General features: G+C 35.4%; 1 protein-coding gene across 2 annotated transcripts; it reads left to right on the top strand.

The window, feature by feature from the left end:
* Positions 1-5,295: 5,295 nt before the first annotated feature.
* On the top strand, positions 5,296-10,362 carry LOC113307578 (protein TPX2-like). 2 transcript variants are annotated; one of them, XM_026556029.1, is made up of 21 exons: positions 5,296-5,559; positions 5,764-5,849; positions 5,941-6,023; positions 6,109-6,201; positions 6,300-6,361; positions 6,474-6,687; positions 6,787-6,883; positions 6,970-7,086; positions 7,173-7,286; positions 7,434-7,673; positions 7,753-7,836; positions 7,945-8,021; positions 8,326-8,404; positions 8,502-8,633; positions 8,733-8,816; positions 8,931-9,050; positions 9,144-9,310; positions 9,412-9,520; positions 9,631-9,690; positions 9,820-9,914; positions 10,025-10,362. In XM_026556029.1, exons 1-21 carry the CDS (start codon positions 5,412-5,414, stop codon positions 10,140-10,142), a joined length of 2,379 nt encoding a protein of 792 aa, XP_026411814.1. In that variant the 5' UTR covers positions 5,296-5,411; the 3' UTR covers positions 10,143-10,362. The 2 variants fall into 2 exon arrangements, with proteins under 2 accessions (XP_026411814.1, XP_026411807.1); XM_026556022.1 differs by having other exon boundaries at positions 7,942-8,021.
* Positions 10,363-18,357: the final 7,995 nt, after the last annotated feature.

Below are 18,357 nucleotides of genomic sequence, written 5' to 3'. Positions count from 1 at the left end.
CTGAGTTTGGTGGTATGCGTACCCGTTCGCGTACCAGCGAACCCAAACTTAGTCCGGCCACTTTGGCATGCGTACCCGTTTGCATACTTGAGTGGGTTATGTTCTAAAATCGCTTTGTTCATGAACTAATACATTTATATAATAAGGAATGCAATCTTTTGCAAACGGTGGCTATAATATTCATGAATTGATTCGAGTGAATCAAAATCAATTTTGCTTCAATTGTGTCTTGTATACTTCTATGAGAATATAAACAATTGAACAACTCTAGAACTAGTTTCATTTGAGTCATTTGAACTAGTTATGGTTAAGATGAATAAGGTTGATATGAAAAAGTTCATATGGCTAACTTCGGTTAACTATTGTTGAGCCAACAAAGGTGCACACGTTTAGGTACGGTTACTCATATCTAAATAAAGTCACTTTTCATTTATGTGTAACAAGCTAAGTTCGATCTAACGGTTGAAAGATATTAGCTTGAGTCTATCAGGTTTTCATCTAACGGTGAATATATATTGAATGCTTTGTTACCAAGGTAACATTGATTGCAAACCCTGTTTTGAAGACTATATAAGGGATAACTCTAGCAACTGGGAAACCTAATACCCACACCTCCTGTATGATACTATTTGCGACTAGAGTCGATTCTCTTTTAACCTTAGGTTTTCCAAAACCTTGTAGGTTAACGACTTGAAGACTTCATTGGGATTGTGAAGCATACCCAACTATTTTATATGTAGTTGCATGTTCTGATATTGTTGTTTCTATCGTGATTGAGTACTATCTTCTCTAAGATTTGATCGAGATTTAATCTCCGATAGGCAAGATAAAAAGTAGTCACAATCGTCTCATCGTCTGTAATTCCACAATATTTTGTTTCACTACCATACAATTAAGATTATTGTGAGGTGATTGATATTTCTAGGTTGTTCTTCGGGAATATAAGTATGGTATATCAATTGGTTCTTGTTCACCTTGATTTATCAAAAGACGGAACAAAACTCATAGGTATATCTGTGGGAGGAATATTTATCTATTCAATAGACTTTTCTATGTAAGACGGATTGGTTTATCAAGTCTTCGACTTTGGGTCGTAGCAATTCTTAGTTGTGGGTGAGATCATCTAAGGGAATCAAGTGCAGAGTCCTGCTGGGATTCAGAGACGTAAGGAGCGCAATTGTACCTTGATCAGTGTGAGATTGGTTAGGGCTCAACTACATTCCAGTCCGAAGTTAACTTGGAGTAGGCTAGTGTCTGTAGTGGCTTAATACAGTGTGGTGTTCAAATCTGGACTAGGTCCCGGAGTTTTTCTGCATTTGCGGTTTCCTCGTTAACAAAACTTCTGGTGTCTCTGTTATTTCTTTTCCGCATTATATTTGTTTATATAATTGAAATATCACAGAGTTGTGCTTATGTTCAATCAATTGTGAATCCAACTGGTTAATGATTAAATTGATTGACACTTGGATATTGGTTTTTGATACCGTCCAAGTTGTTTCTTATATTAATCAGACTCACAAATTTCTATTTGTTTGATTTGTCGATTACATTAAGAAACAGAGATATAACTCTTGGTTATATTTTTCTTAAGATTGAATCTGACTGTCTAGTTGATTCTCTTAAAAGTATATTGGAGTTAGTCCATACATATTGCTAAGCGAAATATTGGGTGTGGTTGTTAGACCCTCGCTTTTTCACCATGTACCATCTGTAATAGCACAAGCTGATTGTGTCATAGTCAGTGAGAAATCGAAAGCATCATCTGATTCTTCATTACCTTTTGCAATGTTCACCTCGGTATTACTATTATCTCCTTCTCTCGCCTTACGCTTGGTACAATCTTTAGCCCAATGACCTAAGTCATGGCACCAAGCACACTCATCTTTACACAGACGTGTTCTACTCTTAAAACGTCCTCTACCTTTACCACGATCACCAGTCTTCTTTCTCTTGTCTGTTGAACGATCTCTTGCAAGAAGCACATCATTATTATCTTCACTTGCAAGGTCTTCACGGTCCATCTTCCTGAACTCCTCACTACGCAATGTTGTAGTTACCTCTTCGTATGTCATCTTATCCTTGTCGTGCATTAAAGCCTTAATCACGGGTTCATACCTTTCAGGAAGAGAGTTTATCAGACATAAAGCTTGTTCCCAGTCCTCGATTATCTCATCATAGTTAACCAACTCAACAAGAAGTTTATTATATGGATCTAGGTGCTCAGTTAGTGTTGCACCTTTCTTCATGTTATAGTGATACAAATTCCTCTTAAGATGTATCATATTAGCCACATTCTTCACAAGGTATTCCTTCTCTGGATTTTCCCAGAGATCCTTAGCTGAAGTCTCGTGTTGATAATTAACTCTTACTGCGTTGCTAAACACCCTCGAATCAAACCCAGACATAATGTATTCATCTTGTTCCACTCATATCCGCTGGCCGACCTTCTATAGCTTCTTCAAGGTCAAGATGAACAGGAGCATCCATTACATCCATTCTCCTTAAACCAAAGTTATTGGTTCCTGTAAACTTTTCTACCTTGAGTTGTGATCTATGTGAATGATGTATTTTATTTATTTTTTTGTCTTTATCTTTACTTGTGGACTCCGAATGTTCTACTATCGGATCAACTTGTTTTTCCCCGTCAACCATTGTTCACAAACAACCAAATATAGATAAAAAAAACAGAACCTTTGAGATTAATATTACCTCAAACAATCTTCATAAAAATACCTTCGCTTCGACTGCAATCTGAGTACCCGTATCCAAGATCGTCTCCTTGCTCTGATACCAATTGTTGGGACCATTGGATCACTCTGATACCAATTGTTGCGCCAAAGCCTGCGAAAGCGTTAGGTTTGAACTGCTACAAAGGTACCTCAATATCGCCAAGAACACAATCATACACACACAAGAAGAACAAGTATTTAACGAGGTTGAATCCTCGAGAAGGAATAAGTGATTTTATATATCACCGTATAGGTTGTAATATACAAAGATTTAGAAGAGAAGAAGAGAACTCTTTTAGTTACGGTGTACTTTCTCTAGTTCTCTCTATGGCTATTTATACATATCAATAGGACTAGACACATTCCTTAACAAGGATTACTTTCCTACAAGTATAGGGTTTCCTAACTTAACTCTAAGAGACAAACCTCTCAAGTTGCTATACTTACGACACTAGTAGTTGGTTTCCCAAACCAACTAGATTTGCTAATCTAGTCCTTGACCGTCCTACCAACACTCTCTTCTAGCCTTTTGCAATAAATATAAAATTTTGATCCTAGCATCACTTGCTTAAGTACAAATAGAAGTAGAATCTAAGTCATTGAACACATATATAGTCTGTAATGTTGTATATAGTGCTGTTATACTGTCATATAATGGAGATGATGCTTTTTTACCTCTAAACATGTAAAGTTATGATCATGTATTTATGTTGCTTTAACGTAAGTGATTGATTGTGTTGAATTCTATATATGATTTGGATGACTATATTAGATACATTTTATAAGTTATGACACCAACATATGGCAGCGCCCTGCGAATTAAATCAATGGTGACATAGTGCAGAAATTTCCTTAAAACTTTCTCCCATGCTATATATACTCATATCCTAAAAGTGTAAATTATGATGCAGACTTGACACTTTAGCAAAGGAAGTTCAAGATAAGTCATTGTTCCCCGATTATCAACAATCTCTTACCTCAAGTTCACGTGATTACAAAGATTCAATTAAGGAAAACGTCTTATTATGTTACTTTACTCCCTAAGTTCCATTTTAAATGATGTTTCCAGAGTTTTCATGTAGATTAAGAAATAGAGATATATGAAAGTTTTTCATCCGTATCCTTGAGAAAAATCTCATTTAAAAATATTAGTGTATTTAAAAATAAAGTTATATTCTCAAGACAAAATATCAAGGCATCGTTGGTAGTTTTATGGGGAAATATGAAAATCATCAACTAATGTGGAGCAAAACAATAACCCTAAATACTCATCTAAACTGGAACGGAGGAATTTTTTTTTTTTAGGGATGGTGTTAGAATTTAATTTCCACCATTCGATTTTTTTTCTTCGATTTTCTTAGTCGAAAAATGTTTGTCTTCTTCATTAAGAATGGATGCTCCAATAGAAGCGTAATCTGCACTACACATCGAATTCACAATCCAATCAGGTAGCTAAGGATCTTCACAAGCGTGTTGATCTACGTCAAGCCGTTGTAAATCGCCCTTGGAGAAACGGTTGAAACGATTGATACAATCGACATAAACACCTTCAAGAAGGCTATATGAAATCATAATGCTAATATATAACATGTGATCTAATTGTCTGGAATAAATCATCATATTTGAAAATAAAATATGGTAATACAAATAAAAACCCTAATAATCACCTAAATAGGGATTATAGTTTATTATAGATAGTAATTTACACAAATAACTAAATATTTATGAACATTACCTAGATATACCGGTGAATCCGAGCAAATCTAGGTTGAGGATGAAGCAGATAGAAGGGGAAGTATTCTGGAGTTTTCTTTGTTTTGAAAAAACAGTTATTGAGAGAGGAAAATAAGAAATAGATAAGAACGGAGAAAGTATTATTTTATTATATTTCCATCATTTTTCAGGGAAAACGTTATACTCTGTTACTTTTTATACTAGTAGTTGGCACTGTGATTAAAAGAAAAAGCCCCACCCTAACACAGTTGGAAGCCATTGTTAGAAATTAATATCCCCTACTAATTCGTAGCGGCGGAAATGCTTTTTGCCTCCCATTTATTTTCCTCCCATTTTTTGCGTGCTTGCGTATGGCATCATTACATATTCATGGTTGTTCTATTAGGACCCACCGTTCTCCCAATTGGATTTACCGTACCTAAATCTAGAATTTAGATCGGAGTCGGGGAAAATGGCCACGGCAAAAGGTAGGGGTATATAGCAGCTTCCCTCGTTGAGGCATATATGTACAGTCCTAAACGTATAATTTGATGGCTGCAAATTTTCGTTCATGTCAGCCTTCTCTGAATTTTCTAATCGGTCCAGTGCGCTCACAGCGCAAAAGGGTATTAGATCGCACGTGTAATTAATACATGTAATATCTCTGTAGGAAAATCATGAAATATAGCCGTTGAGGATACATATTGAAGAGGCTCTTAAGCGTCCGTTATGTTGACTGCTAACATACACCCAACCCACTGTTCAAAATTTCTGACCGTTGCAACCATAACGTTAATAATCTATTCTCACTCAAAATACCCCAAAATACATTCCAAGAAATCAGACCGTTTTTTTTTTCACTCCCCCCCTTCCTCTCTCAATCTCTCTCTCTAACAAAACTTGAAGACGAACAAAATCGACTGATTATCAAATTGAAGAAGAAGAAGAAGAGTTCTTAAAGAAGAATCAATGGCTATAAACGATTGTTCTTTGGTGATAGATGAGATTTACGAATTTTCAGCGCCTAAATTCTTTGATTTCATTAATGGCGAATCTGAAGCAGATGTGCGTATAGCAGAGATGTGGTTTGAGACTGCTTTAAGCTATGCTCCTTCACGTATGATTCTTTCTTCTTCGTTTTCTCTTGCTTAATTTGGATCTGATTAGATCTAATTTTCTTGTGAGATTCTAGGGTGTTCATAACAAAATCCGACTTGGAACAATAACTGTAAATATTTTAGGGTTTTAAGTGAAATTGGGGATTATTCTTTGAATCTGGAATTCGTCAGGGATTTTGATTTGTTTATTTTTGTTAATGTAGCTTTTATGCCAAGAATTAAAACTGGTCGATCTGAATCGATTCAAGTTAGTCTTTGTGATTTCAGTAACGCGGAGGATCTCACCAAGGTAAAATCAATTTCTAAATTCTGCTTAAGTTACATATATTTTGTAGTTCGGAAACCTTTAATAGTTACTGGTATTCATTCTTGTCAATTAGGTTGATGGAAAATCAGATCATTCGAATGAATCAACTCTGAAAGAAGAAATAAAAGTGGTTCTTAAAGAGGAAGGTTCTACCAGGTCCGTTAATTAGTTTGCGTATGAGAACATGAAATTATTTGATTTATTGAGGAAAACCTAATTTTATAGTATTCATCAAATTCAGGGTTCAGTCTAAACCTACAGCCACGGAACCAAGCAAAGAGGAAGAAGACCATACTACAGAAGAAGAAATTAGGGTTAATTCCATGAAAGAAAGGTATGCTTAAAATTATGCTTTCTGACTAGGTTTGCCTGAAAACTACTTCTTTCAGCGAAAGATGTAAATTGTGAAAATCAATCTCTTTCTAATTGCAGTATTTCATCTGGAAAAGGAAGTGAATATACTTACACTACTGCTTCGACTAGTAGTTTACAAGGTAGAGTTTCTGGTAGTTGGATTGACAATTTGCAAATTCCTTAAGAGTTTTTCTGTCTTACATCAAAAACATCTTTAACATTATTTACTTTCTTACTTTGTTATGCAAACAGGAACAGATGCTTGTACACCTAAGCCACAGTCAATTTCTAAGAAACATGATTCACTTCCTACAGTTTCAAAGAATCAGCAAGCAGCTAAAAGGATAGCAAGTTTGGTCCGAAACCCCTCCGCTCTAAGGCCGAAAAATAAGTCTCAGTCATCCCAAGCTAAAGGAGTAAAACCAACAGAATCTCAGGTTAAAGGACTGAAGCCAATAAGTGCAAGGTAGTATACTGGTTTCATGCATGTATTTGTAATTTTATAGTTTAAGTGGAAGATGTGTATTGATTTTTTTTATTGTGTTTTCGATTTTAATCCTTGTAGTGGTAAGACCTTGAGGAGCACAACCACAGCTTCAGAATTTGTACAAGAAAACCAGGCAATCAAGCGGCAGAAGCTTGACGAGGGTAGATCTAGACAGGTGCGTAATGCAAATTTAGATCACAGTTCTCATTTGAGTTTTCTTGCAGTATGTGACAAGTGTATTAACTCAAAATTTTGTTTCAGATTTTAAACGTTGTTCCCCAGAACTTACCTCACAAATCAAAGCCGGGTTCAGGCAGTAGCCGAAGCAGTTTATTTTCCTCGGTTACCACCAAAACAACACGCAAAGAAGATAGAAAGGTTTACTTTTAACCAGTTTGCTGATATGTAAGAATTTTTCGTTGTAATTTTCCGTTTTGACTTATTAAAAATCTCTGTTCTTTTAGGTCTATGTTAGGGAACCATCAGCTCCTTTCGTTTCAACAGCGGAGTTAGTTAAGAGATTCCAATCTAACACAAGGGATACAGGTCCGCATTTCAAGAATAGTTCTGTGTCTCATGTAAGCAGTCGATTCCTACAATTTTTTATCATCAATTCATATCAATTAGAACTTATTTTAAAATCTTTGCTGGTCATTTTTTATCATCAATCTGTATCAATTAGAACTTATTTTGAAATACTTGCTGGTCGTTTTGCTTTAATCCAGGATGATGCAGCTTCACTTCTTCAGAAGAAGCCTAAACTCACTCTGACCAGGCCCATGGGACCTGACTTCGAAACAGCTAACCGAGTTCGCTCTTACAAAGTGAAAAGCTCAGCCGAGCTTGAGGAAGAGATGATGGCGAATATCCCAAAATTCAAGGCCCGACCTGTAAACAAGAAGATCCTGGAAGCTCCTACTTTACCAGCATTACCAAGAAGTACCCCTCATCTACCAGAGTTTCAGGTATATCTTTGTTTGAAGTTGATGGTGAAGGGCTAGATTATATGGTTCCTTGTACTAACGACACTGTTGATTTATTCAGGAGTTTCATTTGAAAACATCGGAGAGGGCTAATCAACATGTTGAAACTTCAACAGTTGTATCATCAACTGAATCTTCACATCAGGTGGTCAATTGCTGTTATTTAGCCTTCTAGTTCTTACTCGTCTCTCGTTGTTCAATTGCTGTTATTTAGGTCTCTGACTGTAGAAAACGTTTTGATGTTTATCAGCAGAACCAGTGGAATCCCCACAAGCTTACAGAACCTCGGACTCCTCGTCTCGAAACAATGTTACGTGCGCGCCCACCTAAGTAAGTATTATAGGGTTGATGGTGTATGCTGCTGGTAGTAATAAATCTGTTTAAAAGTTGATAATGGCTGGCTGGCTGTTATTAGTATTACTGGCTGTTATTAGGAGATCAATCTAGCCAAATTGGATGAGCACTATTACCACCTTCATGAGAACACTGGTAGTAGTAGAGAAACTCCTGTGGTGGGTGGTGGTGTTGTATAGTGATGATGGGAAGACGGGAAAAATGAATAAGTTTAAATCACCCTAAAATAGATAAATTCAAATCACCCTACGTTGCTCAGTTTTGCCTTTTACTGTTACAGAGTCAAGACTTCTCAAGAATTAGAGCAAGAGGAGTTGGAAAAGATTCCAAAATTCAAGGCTAGGCCACTGAATAAAAAGGTTAGTTTACTTTCCTTAGTTTTTGACGCCATATTTGAGGTTGAGATAACATTTGTTCTTAGTATTAACGGGTTTAATTTAAGTGTTTTCTTACCAGATTTTTGAGAGCAAAGGTGGCTTGGGTATTTACTGTAACTCAAAACGTCAGGTGACGAAGCCTCAAGAGTTCCACTTTGCAACCGATGAAAGGATTCCTCCTGCAAGAACAGTTTTTGAGTTGTTTGACAAGGTACAGACAACATAATCACTTTGCTCTTCTTCTTATCTGAATATTTATCTATAACTGGATATTCATTATCTAAAAGGTGGAGTATTTATTCTCTTACAGCTTTCATTGAACTCAGAAGACCATCGCAATGAGCAGCCACTTTCAAGGCTCACAACGCCAAACCCGTTTCATCTCCACACAGAGGTACAACACTGAACCATTTTTACTCTTCAACTCCCCTCCTTGATTAAGTGAAAAAATATATGTACTCAGTGCTTATTAACAGTCGACTATAATACACATTGAATATCACATTAGGAGCGTGGAGCAGAAAAGGAGAAAAAGTTTGTGGTTGAAATTTTGCAGAAGCAGTACGAAGAAGATAGAGCCAGGATTCCCAAGGCTACTCCATACCCATATACCACGGACTACCCAGTGGTAAAGGATCGGTTGCCAGTTTACTTACTTGTACCCAGTTAACAGTTTTAGATTGTATTTTTCTTTTTATTTAGGACTTTTCTTTTTATGCAGATTCCACCAAAACCCAAACCAAAACATTGTACCAAACCTGAGCCTTTCCAATTGGAAAGTCTAACTAGACATGAAGAGGAACTGCAGAGAGAAATGGAACAGAGGAGGAGAATGGAGGAAGAAGAAGCACAAATGAGGATCTTTAGGGCGCAACCAATCCTGAAAGAGTAAGTTGAACGAAACTAATTAATTCGTTAATTTCATGTAGATGACATTCGCATACGAGCCATATAGGTTAGAAATTAATGTCATCTAATCTGCTTTGCAGGGATCCCATTCCAGTTCCCGAGAAGGAAAGGAGGCCTCTGACACAAGTTCAAGAGTTTCAACTCCATGTCGATCATCGTGCTGTCAATAGAGCTGAATTTGACAAAAAGGTAATGGATGGGTTATGCCTTGATGATTTAATGCACATATTTGTGTATAATGTCTGAGTTTATTATCCTATACATAGAACTGAAAAGTCTGTAATTCTATTACATTGCAGATCAAGGAGAAAGAAACTGAATATAAGAGATACCGAGAAGAGTCTGAATCTGCTAAAGTGGTAATTAGTTAGAAAAGACTTGTTACTTCTCATTTTCAGCTATTGGTTGCTTAGTATAAAACTTGCTTCTTTATTGGTTACTTCAGTGTTGCTTAGTATAGAACTTGCTTGTATTTTGTTTTCCTGCAGATGGAAGAAGAAAAGGCTCTGAAACAGATGAGAAGAACAATGGTTCCTCATGCAAGACCACTTCCTAAGTTCGATAATCCCTTCCTCCCACAGAAGTAAGCTCTATTCTATTTTGAAATCCTTCTTTCACCATCATGAATGATGTACTCTTACCTAAGTCAAATTGATTAACTGATTGGCTTTATGATGCATATTACTAATACAGGTCGTGTAAAGAAACTACAAAAGCAAAATCTCCCAACCTGAGAGTGGTTCATAGAATTAAAGAAAAGAGGAGAACAGTTGCTACTGCCACCAGTGCTGCTGCTTCTAACATGAGATGATTACTTTTCTTCCTGTTTTTGTATAATTTGTTCAAGTAATCTTGAACCCTTTCTCATGTAATTGTTTCTTCTGAATGGAATGAAGTGTGTGTTTAAAACTTGTATTCTTTCATTCTTGAGTATGTAAGTAAGAGATATAAAAGAAAGGAAAGGAAACCTTGCTGGAGTAAAATTCCTGTCTGTATTTGCAGAAGATACATAAAGTTGAGCGGAATAAACTGGGGCATATTTTGGTTCTGGGAATGTCGGCCTGATAATAGTTTAACTTTTCAACCCTCGAGACGCGAGTACATGACACTGGAGACATTCAGGAGCTCAATGTCTTAGTGCCGAATTTCCAAAACTTAGGATAATATCATAGTCTTTATTTAAATTCTACTTGCAATCGAAAAATCACCCGAAATTCTTCTTGCTAAATCCGTTCTTGCTAGGTATAATGATAGCCATGACTTCTCTTGCAGCATGTGTGATTCTGGTCAGCTTAAAACCCCTAAACACATTATTCCTCGATGTTTGTTTGTAAAGTCAGTTTGGTCTCTAACTCCTTATGCAGATCTAATTGAGCAAGATAGTGATTCTCCCATCAATATTCAAGACAACAATTTGAAAGATAAGGTTGGTGTTATCTTTTCAATTGCATGGAGCATTTGGAAAGATAGATGTTCATTTATCTTTCAAAGGAAAATCTTTAAATCACCATTCTTCAACTAGATTAGCACTCAAATTAGTCAATGACACTGAGACATACTTGAATAATGATGTTTCTCATGAGGACAACATCTGTGAACCCGTTGAAGAGAAAAATCTCTTTATAGTTATTGGTTCTTTGCCAGATGATTGTGTTATTGTTTTCAGCGATGTTGCTTTTGATAAGAATACTAACTTATCTCGAATTGGTTTGGTTATGAACAATACTGCAGGTAGCTTCATTGGATGCAAACTCAAAGTAGGGACAGTGAGAAGTGCTGAGGAAGCAGAAAGTCTAGCCTTATGCAGATCTAATTGAGCAAGATAGTGATTCTCCCATCAGTATTCAAGACAACAATTTGAAAGATAAGGCTGGTATTGCCTTTTCAATTGCATGGAGCATTTTGAAAGATAGATGTTCATGTATGTTTTCAAGGAAAATCTTTAAATCACCATTCTTAAACTAGATTAGCACTGAAATTAGTCAATGACACTGAGACATACTTGAATAATGATGTTTCTCATGAGAACAACATCTCTGAACCTGTTGAAGAGAAAAATCTCTCTATAAATATTGGTTCTTTGCCAGATGATTGTGTTATTGTTTTTAGTGATACTGTTTTTGACAAGAATACTAACTTATCTGGAATTGGTTTGGTTATGAACAATATTGCAGGTAGCTTCATTGGATGCAAACTCAAAGCAGGGACAGTGAGAACTGCCGAGGAAGCAGAAAGTCTAGCCTTATGCAGATCTAATTGAGCAAGATAGTGATTCTCCCATCAGTATTCAAGACAACAATTTGAAAGATAAGGCTGGTGTTTTCTTTTCAATTGCATGGAGCATTTGGAAAGATAGATGTTCATGTATCTTTTCAAAGAAAATATTTAAATCACCATTCTTCAGCTAGATTAGCACTCAAATTAGTCAATGACACTGAGACATACTTGAATAATGATGTTTCTCATTAGGACAACATTTCTGAACATGTTGAAGAGAAAAATCTCTCTACAGTTATTGGTTCTTTGCCAGATGATTGTATTGTTTTCAGTGATGTTGTTTTTGACAAGAATACTAACTTATCTGGAATTGGTTTGGTTATGAACAATGTTGCAGGTACCTTCATTGGATGCAAACTCAAAGGAGGGATGGTGAGAAATGTTGATGAAGCAGAAAGTCTAGCATTATTGAAAGCAGTAATTTGGGCAAAGGAAAATGGACGGGGAAAGTATGCTTTGTTAGTGATGCTAAATCAATGATTGATTCTTTTAACTTAAATAGTAACCAGCTATACTGGTACAATAAATCAGTCTTAGACGACTGTAAAACTTTTATCTCTAGTTTTCAATTTGTTAAGTTTGAATTTTTATGAAAAACCCATATTATTTTAGCTGATCAAGCAACTAAGTTTATTAGAAGGCTTAGAACCTCAGGAGAATGGTTGGGAAATGTCCCTGTATCTCAATTCCTCTATGTAATCCTCCTATCTTGCAATAAAATTTCTTTTCCTAGCAAAAAAAAAAGAAAAAAAAGAAAGACCTTGATACAAATTTTTTGTTCCTTTCTAGTATATATTTTTTTCCCCAAAATTAAATCCTACTCCCTCTGTCCATTTTTATCTGTCCTAATTTCTACTTTGGTCTGTCCATTTTTATCTGTCCGCTCTGTTTATAGACAGACTTTTCCCTTAAACTATCAAATGTATCCTTTCTTTTTTATAATTATAAAATCATTTTTAATATAAACTTAATTCAAAATCATAAATATCATCACCATATATAAGGAAAAAATCCATCCAATATTTTTTCATATTAATTGTCATTCATTTTTTAAATAAAAACATTTATGGGTAGTTACAAAATTCCTAATACTTCTATTTATTCTTACATTGCCTTTTCATCAATATTAATCTATTTTTTCATCTATTTTCTTGAAACACCATGGGAAAGAATCAAAAAAAATTATGACAATATTTCTTTACAATATTTTCTAAAACAATAATTATGACAAAATATTTCTTTACAATATTTTTCTAAAACAATAATACTATCCTAATTAAAATTTTTAACACTAATAATTTTAATTATGGTAATAACCTAATATTAAATAGGCTAGTCAAGGGATAGTCATGACATTTTATAGAATTTCCTTAATATGTTGACAAAGTTAAAGCGGACTCTTAAAAATGGACGAAGGTAGTAGTATTTTTCCTCTGAACGTAAAAACAAAAACCTAAAATTCTCTAAAAATGAAAAATTCTAAGACAATTCAGGTTTTAATAATGGAGTTCAAAAAATCAATTACAATTATATCTATGTGAACTTTGAGGTTTTCCAACATAGCATAAAGGTGGCAAAAGACTTCTTTTCATGTACACTATGTCTATATTGCTTTTTGTGTTCCGAAAATTAGAAGAAAAAAAATGCAAATTTAAATTTTAGACATGATCGAGATGAATTCAACCAAATATGAACTCAACCTGATTATTACTAGTTTCTCACCCGTGCGATGCACGGGTATGTTTCTTGCTTATGGAATATTGGAAGAAAATTGGTCAGAGTCGCTAAATTCAAACCACTGGTATCCAATTAATGTTTTTTAAAGCACTTCTCTACTTATACTTTTGTTTATCTATGTTTCAAGATTCCGGAACTGATCATTTGAGTGATGTAGCATTGTGAATAGTAATCTTCATCAATTGTTTATCTATGAGATAACCTCGTGTATTTGTTTTATAGGCTAATTGTTTATTGGTTAGTTAAATTCAAAAGAATCACAGAAGTTTAGAAAAACATAGTAGTAGCCTACTTGTGTTTTTGTGGAGCAAAACCATGTTGTATTATAAATTATCTTCTTTGTTCAACGGTCTTGCTTCTTATGTTCTGAGTACTCTGACCATTGCAAAAGCTATAGTTGCTCTCCGCTTGCCAAGGTTGTTAAAAATGAACTTTGGAATCTCTCCATGTGATCGTTGCTGTTAGAATAAAAAGGCAACATAAGATTAGAAGGTAGCTATTAACTAAGGGAAACTATGATTTGAAATAAATTTCATACAAATAATATTTGTTAAAAATAAATAAAACATTCGTGTTTTTTTCTTTTATTATTTTTCCGTAATTCCTCGATTTAAACTTTTCTTAACTCAGCCAAGTTACTACAATTTAACTAATCCCTTGAATTATGAAATATATAATTATTACGTGAATGTGAATTATTATTAAATGCTCAACGTGCGTGTACTCATAAATTCAGTACATATATGGTGAACTATACTTGTAGTTGCAGGAAATCCCACAACACCTCTCATATGATTTCATTGTTGATCAACTCATTTTTAGGTTTACACTCTTAATTTTATTGATTAATTTTTGAGTGTTCTTACAAGAAAGATAAAGAAGTCAAGAATGATCTCTGCTCTGAACTTTCTCTCTCCTATTTACTTGTTTCTTACTCAAAAAAGATCTCTCTCCTCTTTACAACTCGAACGACTATTTATAAAGGAATACATAGTGGATGACAGCTAATCTGTCCTTTATTTTCGGGTATGGTTTGCGACATTCTCGCAACCTTACAAATGTTAATTTCGCAAACTCTCTAATTTTCGCAGAACTATCATATCTTTCTCGTGATCTTTGCCGACGTCATTTATTTTATCATTCCTGAAATTGTTCTGCGACGTTGTTGTGCTGTATCATTGATAATTTCGCTAAAACGCTGTCGTTGCGAGATTCTGATCCTACATCTTGCCTCTTCTCATATCTTCTCTGCAAAGTGGAGAATGATGTGAGAAATGACGCAACTGCTTATCTTTTCATATTCTGCATTTATCACACGTATTCTTTCTTCCATTTATTTCTCGACACATCTTTTGTAACCGTTACTTTTTAACCGCTTATATCTTTCCGTATTAACCGTGTTTATTTTCTCGAGGAAAAATTCCCTATATATATATTCCTTTTCACTCTCTTCTTCTTTCCTTTTATTCTCTCTGCAACTTCATCGTTCTTCTGCAAACTCCATTATTGCAACTTTTCTTCTTTCTTCTTCAACCTTTTTAAGTTCTTCTTCATCTTCATACTAGATCTTCATAGTTCGTAATTTTCTTCGAGACAATCTCCCTGCTATTATTTTTCATGGATTCATCAAGGTTAGTCTTCTTTTTTCTTCTTTATGAGTTTTGCTGAAATTGATATATTTGAAATTGATCTTGTTTATTGCCTTATTTGATGTTGTTTATGTTGTTTATGCGATTCCCATAATCTTGTTATTTCAGCAAAAGCGGATCCAACACTAAATTTACAGTTCAGAACCCTAACATTCCCAAATCACAGCATAAGGTTGTCGCACATAAAAGAAAGTCTGCGAATGAGAAGGTAGTAAGAAACACTATCTTTTTCTAATAACAATATTGTTGCCTCTGTTTCTTATCTGGATTGTAATTCGCAGGGTGATAAAGATCTTAATAAACCTCTCAATAAATCTCGCCACCTTAAAACTGTTCCAACTTTTGTTCCCTTCCACCTACTCATTTCTTCCAAATCTCCTGCGACATCTTCGCAAGATAAACCTTTATCTCCAATTTGCGAAAATGTTGTCTCTGATTTCATTTCTTCAGCTGGCCTTTCTATGATTGAAATCCCCCTTGTGGATCCTTCTGTGAATGAAACCTCTTCTCTTCCCATTGAGAGTGTTTCTCAACCTTCTATCTCTACCAGTTCTCTACCCAAGTCTCTTCCTCTTTCGAAAGAAACCGTGGAAGGGATAGATATTGTTTTCAAAGTTTTATCTGAAATTCTGGATGATGGCAAGAAGTCTTCTACTGATCCGATCAAGTCTAATGTCTGCGAAATTCTGAGCAAGCATTTGGGTTCTGACAGAGCTGCTTCGCAGAAAGCTTTAGAAAAAGAATGTAATGCTCTTCGTTTTGAAAATCAGAAGCTTCAGAATGTTTTGCTGGATCGTGACAATCTTCGCAAGAAGAATGATGAATTGAGAGGTATGATTTTCTTATCTATGTCTTTAATTTGCCTTTTCGATGATTTTATCCTTCCCATGTTTAATTATCCTTGAAATCCCTCTTTCGCATGTTAAGCATTAAATCAGAAACGAATAATGGAGAGATATCAATTTGAATCTGCTATTGAAGAATCCCGTGTTGATAAAAAAATCTTGATGGATCAATATAACCAATTAGATAACCTCTATTCATATTCTCTTGATCAGATAAATAATCTTACAAATGAAAATACCCAATTAGTTCAAAGACAAGATTTATTAAGTAATGAAGTATCTCGTCTTTCTTATTCTTTAACTAAGGCTAATTTAGGGATGGAAATTTTATCAGATGAGAATAAAACCTTATCTCAAGAGAAGCAAACTTATTTAAACAAGATGGCGATATCTTCACAACAAGTTAGTATTCTCCAAAAAGTATGTGTTGACCAAGAGCAATCTCTTCGCTCTTTGAGAAATGAACTTAAAGAAGTAACAGAATCATCTATCGCTGAAAGGGATACACTCATTCAAGGTATAATATCTTTAAGTGTAAAGGCGAATCAGCTTAAAGAACAATATTCCAAATTAGAAGAATCTTATTCTTCTCTTGCGAAGAAAAATGCCTTTCTTATTTCTAAAGAGAAAAATCTTCCGTCTCGACTTAAAGGTTTAGTTGGAGATAAATTTGATGACTCAATGGACCATTGGGAGAATAGTTGTCTATCCTTGATTCAACACCTTATTTCTCAAAAGGAAGGTAGTCAGAATAGTTTGACTGCCTTAATTATCTTTTCTTTGTCATATCTCTCTGAATTCCTTATCTTAATAAAATTTTGTATTCTATTTTTCGCAGAGACTGAGAAGAATCTCCATTCTTCTATTTCTATTTTGGAGGCTAAATATGCTAAAATTCGCAAAGAAAATGCATGCTCGTCTCTACCCTTACTGGTTCTCGCGACCGAGCAGAAAGAAGACTTGATTATCTTGCTTATTTATGGATATTCAAGATAGGAATCATCAAAGAGCACTTCTTCGCCAAGTTCATCTCCGGGCTAAAGTCCTTGTAAATGACATTTTATTGTCCAACTCTCTTCCTCCTACATCAATTGATCCTTTAGAAGTAGATGATGATGAAGTTCCTCGTCCTGCTGATAGTGATTATGATTACGAAAGCGGTGCAGAGGATAATTTCTTGGAAGATGAAGAAGAGGTTCCTTCTAAAGAAGTATCTGCTGGTGTTAATCAGAATGAGAAAGAAATTTCTCCTGAAGAAGTAATTGCTGGCGATAATCAAGATGCTAGTCATGGCAAAGATCAAAACCGAAATGAAGGAGAAGCTTGCGAGAATATTGGCGAAGAATCTTTGTCATCTCCAGTTACTGACATTAATATTGAAGCTTGAGCTTCTTATCTAGCTTTGTCTTCTTGAATTGTCTTATTTCTATCACTTTTGCGAATTACACCTTTCTTCCAACTTTGGAATCAACTTTTCTTTTAATATTTTGTTGATGAGAAAGATAATGCTTCTTGTGTATTGATTCCCATACTTGCCTCTCATTATCTTTCTTGCAAAAAATAATCTGTTGCGAATACTTATAATTAATTTGTTTTATCATATGGTCTTATTTTGCCTTCCTAATTAAAGGTCTTATTATGCCACCTTTTGTCATTGCGACAAAATCGCAGGACGTCCTTGCACTTTCATGCAAAAACCCATTGATCTTGCCTTAACTTTTTCTTTTGTATTATGGCCTCTTCAGGAATGTTGCTACAATGAATGACAGGCCTAAATATTCTTGCGAAAATAAACCCCATGACATTGCCGTCTTGCGACGAAATCGCAGGACGTCTTCGCACTTTCATGCGAAAACCCATTGATCTCGTCTTATTTTCTTTTGTATTATTGCCTCTTCAGGATTGTTGCACAAATATGACAAGCCTTAATATCCTTGCGAATAAAAAGCCTCATGACATTTGCGTCTTAAGACACTTATCAGCTCCCTAATGGAGGGTGCCGCCCTTATCTCCCCCTGGTTGCCCCTTCAAGGAGGCGTACTTCTACCATACAAGGTTAGCTCCTCCCATCCAGTCTTAACAACAACCAGTTGTTTTCGCAGCCTCTTATCCCTTTTACCTATAGGGCTTATGGTTACGAGACTGCACCCTAAGTGGGGTTTTCTTCAGGCCGAGTGCAGTATAAGCCAAGACTTGTCAAGAATGGCAAGGACGCTTCAAACCCCTCACTCTTGACTCAACCGTGTACCTCGGCGCCTTGATCAGATCTGCACTCCTTGGGAGAGTCCTTATTACCTTAGTCGCCCAACCAAGTCATATGCTTAAGCTGAGAATCCAAGGTGCCTCTCCCGGATGGGCTTTATTGACCCCAAATCTCCATGACTCAGGTTCCGGTGGCGGTGTAGCCTTTCCCTGAGCCATGCAACAGGTACCCCCTAATATGACGTACTTTAGGTCTTACATTTGCCTCTTGCGAAATTTTATTCGCGAACTAGGGTGTACGCCATAAAGGTTCGCC

Source organism: Papaver somniferum, chromosome 1, assembly GCF_003573695.1.
Source record: "Papaver somniferum cultivar HN1 chromosome 1, ASM357369v1, whole genome shotgun sequence".
In the NCBI taxonomy this organism is placed as follows: Eukaryota; Viridiplantae; Streptophyta; class Magnoliopsida; order Ranunculales; family Papaveraceae; genus Papaver; species Papaver somniferum.
This window is presented reverse-complemented; position numbering and strand designations above follow the sequence as displayed.

Coding starts and splice junctions, on each gene's coding strand:
- LOC113307578 (XM_026556022.1), top strand. CDS start 5,412: ATGGCTATAAACGATTGTTCTTTGGTGATAGATGAGATTTACGAATTT. Junction 5,850..5,940: donor ACGCGGAGGATCTCACCAAG/GTAAAATCAATT, acceptor CTTGTCAATTAG/GTTGATGGAAAATCAGATCA. Junction 9,521..9,630: donor GAGCTGAATTTGACAAAAAG/GTAATGGATGGG, acceptor ATTACATTGCAG/ATCAAGGAGAAAGAAACTGA.